Source organism: Medicago sativa, chromosome 4 (assembly GCF_051527215.1).
Source record: "Medicago sativa cultivar Bolivia chromosome 4, Bolivia_mono, whole genome shotgun sequence".
In the NCBI taxonomy this organism is placed as follows: domain Eukaryota; kingdom Viridiplantae; phylum Streptophyta; class Magnoliopsida; order Fabales; family Fabaceae; genus Medicago; species Medicago sativa.
Genome location: NC_140752.1, coordinates 71862356 through 71869727, shown reverse-complemented (window position 1 = coordinate 71869727; position 7372 = coordinate 71862356). Strand labels below are relative to the sequence as shown.

General features: G+C 33.2%; 1 protein-coding gene across 1 annotated transcript; it reads left to right on the top strand.

Moving 5' to 3' along the window:
* The first annotated feature begins 2028 nt into the window (after window positions 1–2028).
* Window positions 2029–4219, top strand: LOC146931514 (uncharacterized). Its single transcript, XM_085703010.1, has one exon. It carries the CDS (start codon window positions 2143–2145, stop codon window positions 4015–4017), a length of 1875 nt encoding a protein of 624 aa, XP_085559136.1. The 5' UTR covers window positions 2029–2142; the 3' UTR covers window positions 4018–4219.
* The last annotated feature ends 3153 nt before the right edge of the window (window positions 4220–7372 follow it).

Here is a 7372-nt window from a genome sequence, read left to right as displayed (position 1 = left end):
AATTTAAAAAAGTATCTCTAAATATACATACAAAAATATACCTTCCAAAAAAAAAAAAACCTTTTCATAAGTGTGGAAAAGTAAGAATATTACTATTTAATATTTAATATTGTACCTAAATAAATCTTAGGTACTAAAGCTTGTTTGGTCAAGCTAACCCTAACCCTAAATTTAACCTAGCAATTTCTCTCTCATTCTAACGCATTTAATTCCAGGTTTGACTTCCTCACCCTTTTAACACGTAATAAATTCAATTATTTTAACAAGCAATAAATTGTATGGCAATTTCTCAGGTTTGACCGTATTGTTGTTTGGCAATTCATTTCATTTCATTTCATTCATTAAATAATTTAAGGCAATTCATTTCAAATTTGAGAGCATTTCCTAATCAGCCGATTTGAATTTATTCTATTGCATTTAATTCACGACAATTCATTTCAAATTTGAGAGCATTTCCTAATCAGCCGATCTGAATTTATTCCTAGCTTTTTCCCTCCTATTCCAACGCAATTAATTCACGCCTTTGACTTCGTCATCCCTTTAACACGCAATAAATCATTTCATTTCAAATTGTTTGTCATTAAATAAAAATTTGTTTCAAGTCAAATTGGGATGACATCATATTTTAGGGACTCCATATATTTTGCACGTTACATATCTGTATGGTATAACTGTAGAATTGCAAATTAAAATACTCCCTCCAGTCCTATTTATAAGAAAAAATTGACTTTTTTGATTCATTAAATAATTGTAGTATGCTTCATCTTTTATATTTTCTTTTTGTTTTGTCAATCAAAAATCATGATGCTTCAGTTCTGGACTATCATTGTAATGAAGTGTCATCTTGCCTTATTATGGACGCTATTTTAATTTAAGGAGATCTTTTCAGATTTTACCTTGTATTCTTCTCTCAATGTTGTTGTATATATTACAAACAAAACTTTAGCAAGTAATTTCAGATTCTCTCAATGTTGCATTCTTCTCTCAATGTTGTCATATCTGTTGACCATATTTTTAGTTCGAACTTTAATTATTGTGATGCAATTTGTCCTTATTTACCATTTTCATTTTTTATATGGCTATAAATTGGGTTTACTCTAAACTAGGTAATAATTCTTATTTTTCTTTTTTATTATCAAATGCAAGCAAATCATTTTAATAAATTATGTTTTCAAATACGTGACAAATTTGGTACGATTCATTTGTCATTGAAGGACATATTAAGACACATTTGATCGCTATATTGTATATCTAATAAGGATCTGTTTAACATGTGCAACATTGCACATGTTAAAACAACTAAAAGTAACAAAAAAATTGAAAAAATTATTTTTTATTAAAAAATTATATATTTAATATAAAATGTACGTTTCAATACAAACTTACTATTTTGTTTAAAAAAAATACAAAGTTATTATTTTAAACTTCTTAATATGTGCAAATTTGCACATGATGGAATAAATCATCTAAAAATCACATTTGTGTTTTTCGATAGACGCATACAAGACACATGTCAAATATAACTTATTAATCATTATAACAGTCGATAGGACCCGTGCGTCGCACGGGTCGAAAGTCTAGTATTATATAATTATTATCTGCTCTTTTTGTTGCGCTAACGTTTGTAATCATGAACGGTATTTTTTATAAAATTTTGATTTGATTAAAAAAAATATAGACATTAGATGTTTGAGAATTTCAAAGTATAACAAACCCAACAAACTATGTTTATCTTTTTTAATTACATCAACAATATAACAAATATAATATAAATCTTTATATTTTTTAATGCACAAACAATATAATATTTCATAAAAAAATTGTTCAAGAATATACTTGAAATAATGAAAAAGTCAACCCAAAATCTAAGTATGAATATAAAATGGAAAATGTTAACCTAAGACCACTTATTAACAAGTCTAAAGAAGAAATTTTATCTTAAAAACGATGCATTCAAACATTAAAACTCGCATAAATTTTATCATTCATTGTGGGCATATCGGACGAAAAAGAATATATACGGAGTGGTAGTAGTACTAGGACTAATCACACATGTGAGTTGTGATTTAACAGACGCTAGAGAGTTCTCTAAACATTGCCATCATCATCTTCCTCTTTTCGCAACAATTCCTCCTCTCAACAATGGCGATTACGTTTCTATGGAATCTCCAAAACCTTTGGCCATTCTCCACATTCAAACCCAACAACTCCCTCAAATCCTCTCAACAACTCGTTTCCAAACTCAACATCCCTAACCAAACCAAACAGTTCGTTTTCGCTTTTCACGATCCCAATTCCCAATCCCTAATTTACATTCTCTCTTCTCTCAACCTCTCCGAACGTTCTTCCTCCGACGCTATCGCACTCATCAATGAAATCAAACCTGGTGCTGTTATTGTTCAATCTGGTGGTAGTGTCTCCCCTTTTGAAGAGGATGAAAAAGATGATATTTTGGTACCTACTTCTTCTTTTGGTGTTATTAAACGTTGTTTTGTTGATAAAATTGGTAGAGATAGATATGAAACTGTTGCTGGTGATTTTGTTCTTAAGGAGATTTTTGGTACTGGGTTTTATGGTCCTGTTTTAGCTGCTAAAAAAGCTGCTAAATTTGTTGGTTCTGAGTTTATTCTTGTTCAATCGCCTTTAGGAAATCCGTGTTTCGGTAATAGTAATAGTAATAATAATGATAATCATGGTAGTAGTGATAATAATTCTGGTGCAATTGTTGACGCTGGAAACCGTTTTACAACTATTGTGAATAGTTTGGTTCCTCAGCAGCAAGTTGCTTCCATTGGTTTGAAGAGGTTTTCGATGAATAAAGATGTTAGGATGGTGTTGGCAGAGGGTTTATCTAGCTATATGGACCCACTTTTGATTGGTAGTACTAAAAATGAGTCTGTTTCGGAGGTGGGTTCAGTTGAAATTCAACCAAAAACTAGTTACGATACACCTGCATTTGCGAAGTCGATTTATCCATTGCTTGAGGATTTGCATGATATGTTTTCTGATTTACCGTCGATGGGGAAGGCGTTGGGTCATGTGCAGAAGATGTTGTTGGATGTGAATAGAGGAGAGGTTCTTGATGCTAAGACTGTTTCTGAGGTTTATACTTTTAGAATTGCAGTTGAGGGGCTTAGAATAGCTTTAAATAATAAGGGGATGCGGTCGATTGTTGACAAAGGGGTTTCCAAGGCAAGTAAGGTTGAATTCTCGGAGCTTCCGGTGGATGACAAGTCGCAAGTGCTGTTTGCTCAGGCTATTCGTAGCCAGACTGATAAGTTTAAAACAATTGTGGCCGTAGTTGATGCTAGTGCGTTAGCAGGTATCAGAAAACACTGGGATACTCCTCTTCCTGATGATGTTAAAGAGATTGTTGGAGATTTAATTACGGATTCTGACGGTAAAGGGGTTAGTTTAAATCATGGTGACAGGAAGCGGTTGCTAGCGGATAAACCTGTAGTTGCAGTTGGGGCTGGGGCAACTGCAGTTTTAGGAGCATCTTCTCTGACCAAGGTAGTCCCTATGTCGACACTGACGAAGGTTGTTACTTTCAAAATTCCAGCTTCACTCAAGATTATACTCAGTCAAATGCATAAAGTACTGAGTGTTTCCCTTGGTCCATCTAATACATCGGGTTTCATGAAGGCAGCTGCATCTGCTGAAAAGATTAGAGCCGTTACTCACGGTGTTATATACTCTGCTGAAAAAACCAGTGTTTCAGCTATGAGGGCAGCATTCTATGAAATAATGAGGAAGCGGAAGATGCAGCGTGTTGGCTTCTTGCCTTGGGCTACATTTGCAGGCAGCATAGGAACCTGCACAGGATTGCTTTTGTATGGTGATGGGATTGAGTGCGCTGTTGAATCTCTCCCTGCCGCCCCCTCAATTGCCAGTTTGGGTCGTGGAATTCAAAATTTACGTGAAGCATCTCAGGCGGTGATGCAAACAGAAGGAACTAGAGTCCAAAAATCAATAGAATCTCTTGTAAACAGAATAACAAAGCCAAGGGATCAATAGAGAAACAATATAATTCTTTTTTATGTACAGTTGTTAGTGGTTTTCTTCATGAAGTGTCTATAACCTGATTGGTAAGAGTTCTGGAAATTTTTCTGTACATAAATTTCTTTTTCAGATCTGGTCGAATTTTAAGTGCTTAGCTTTTATATTAGGAAGTATATAATACACATTTTTTCAAAAAGAGTGGATATGATATGAAAAATGAATATTTTTTCCTCTCTTCCTAACCGTTGTGGTAATGTTTCAAATCACAACATTTATCCTTCCATTTTTTGGTGTTGAAGATGATTTTTGGAGTATCTTTGGTTCATATTAACCCTTGAAGTGGACTTCATCTCTTAATACTTTGAAATTTTGGGACACCATAGTATTATTTGAATTGATTTTGTGACCAACTGACTATTGAATATTCAAGCTCATAAAATGGGTTCTTTTGCTGCAAGTGATCCTGAAATATAAATATCCTGTCTAAATATCTTATGTCAATTTGATCTGAGCCATCTATTAAGGAATTTACACCACCATTAACGATGTAGTAATGCAACATATTCTTTGCCCTACTGAAATAAATACAATGCTAATTTAACGGTCTATTGATTTCTTTTTAATTAAAGTATGAAGGATGATATCAAGTCTGGACAGTTTAATAGTTTTTGATTTATGATGCAAATCATGTTTGCTGATCGGAAGCTAGAATAGCACTAATGTAATAGTGTTAATTAACATCTGACAATATACTGATTGCCCAAATTCCTATAGTTTATGTCTTGGAAATTATATATACACATGCTCTGCTTTTCTCCGACTCTAGTATATATAACTTTGAATTAAATACATTGGATTTTGATTCTCTGGAGATTGGTAGTGTGTTTGTGTATCTGTATATTACGAGTCAATGCAAAAAACATTAGAGCTGAAATTTCTTGCTACTGCATGAATGTGAGTCTGGCATGATTTTGAATGGATACAAAAACATGCAATGAGTTTTTAGTTGTTAAGTTCAAGTATCTGGAATTCAGTTTTTCCCCTTGTTTGATAATGTGGAAGGGGATTTGTCATATGCTCATATTCTTTTTGGTTTCCTGTCCTGCATTATTCTTAAAAGTGGTGGAAGGGGGCACTAGATTTACTATTTATGTCTCTTGTTCCAGTAGAAGTTTTTTATGAGGGGCTTCAAGCTCATTCTGAAACAGCATTCTCTTGAAAGGTACGGTCATGCATTTGTGGAGAACATTTGATTCCTGTTAAATATTGTAGCGTATTCTAGGATGTAATGTAATCCCTTTGCCTTTTTTATTCTGTGAACCAATTTTTTGCTTGGGTTGAAAATACATTATTAAGTTGATATTGATACAATGAAGAGATAGTAGAAGATACCAATTACTTTCAAAACTCTGCCAAATTTTGCTGTCCATTGGTTTCTTGGTTGTTAACTCTTGATTGGGTCCATTAGTTTCTTGGATGTTAACTCTTTCTCTATTGCATTTCTCAGCAATAGCATCAAGCCAGTTGAGAAGAAATTTTTTGGAGATTTAGATTAAGGAAAATGAGAAATGTTTGTGATTTGCACTCAGCTGATCCTGTATGCACAATCTGAACAATAAAAAAAATCTACATTTTAATTTTAGTTTTAGTTTTAGTTTTGTTTTTGGTTTTTCTATATATATAATGTTATAATGATATTGCTCCTACCTAAGTTCATGGATGATATCACCTTGTTACATGGCTAACTAATAACTATGTACATGAATGTATGTATTTGCTACAACTTTCAATACTAACATAAATTCCCACAAAGCCCAAGACACGAATAACGTGGAATATGATTCTAGCTCTATTGGGCCTCTTCTTTATATCTTGCGAAATCTTGATTGTGAGACGAGAGGTTCACTTTAAACCTGAGAGATATCAATGCAAAAATAACAGAGGAAGCATATGACCCTGCTTGGAATAATGCTGAAGTTGTTTCATATGAGGTGTGTTTACTATTTAATGTTGCTTTCCTCTGTCACCAGTTTTTTCCCCAACTCAATCTGCACCAGTTCTGAGTTAGAAAAGTTGATTAAATACTTAGATTCTATTTATTGGAATCTTATCCTCTGCTAATGCTCCTCTTTTTAAGAGTGCATTGTTTTGGATGGTGACGACGGCTATAGTGTGCGTTCTCATTCTTGGTATTTTGTATGGTATACATGATATGAACGATTTTAACTATGTATTGCACACTTTTCTCTTACTGTGTGTGTAATGTAGGACTGAATTGTTCTTTTTGCGTCAGTTGAAGTGTATTTTCAAGGACAGAGGATTATGTGAACCCTGATTGGATTTGTTTGATGTCCATTTGGTAGTACATTCTCTTAGTAAGAAAAGAAAAGATGGAGTTAGGCTAATTAATGTATTTGGGTTAATACAGTCTCTGAATTTGAATCTACAAGTTTTATCGTATAACCTAGATATCGCTATTTCTTTTTTCCAGCTATATAGGTTTCTTCTCTCAAGGCTTCCAATTCGCAAAAGGATTTTCTTGCTGGTATGTATCTATAATCAATGATGATGATGATCATGGTTGCTGTTTATCAAAATCAAAATTACTAGCCGAGTTTGATGTTTTGTTCGAGTTGTTTGTGGTTTTCTTCATGAACCTGATTGGTAAGAGTTCTGGAAATTCTACTGTACATAATTTTCTGTTGCAGATCTGGTCAAATTTTACAGTGCTTAGCTTTTATATCAGGAAGTATATAATACACATTTTTTCAATCAGAGTGGACATGATTAGAAAAATGAATATTTTTTACCCCTCTTCCTAACCATTGTGCTATTGTTTCAAATCACAAACATTTATTATATAGCATGCAGCAATGTCCTTTTTTACCCCTCTTCCTAACCATTGTGCTATCATCCACCTCATCAACGTACGTTTCCTTATCTCATACCCCAAACCCACCAAGGGAGCACTTAGAATGGTGAAGTACTAATACTTTTTTACTATGATGGTGAAGTCAGTAATGGATGGTGGATGTGTAGTATTATGAATGAATGTCCACGGTTTAATAGTGAATACCTAGTATGATGCAATTATAGTAGTATTTATTTTAGGGATAAATATGTTTTCCGTTCTTGTAAAATAAAATGAGGCTTCTAGGTTTAGTCCTTGTAAATTTGTTAAGTTTATTTATTTTTTTCACTACAAAAAAATCACACCTTTTCGTTGCTATAATAACTCTGCAAGTAGTTTCGGTCTATGTTGAAATAAAACATGTGTAACTATTTTCAACTTAATATTCGAATGATTTTTCGCAAACCTGTTTATATATAAACTAGCCCCTATAAAATTATCAGTTTTAGTTTTTTTCGT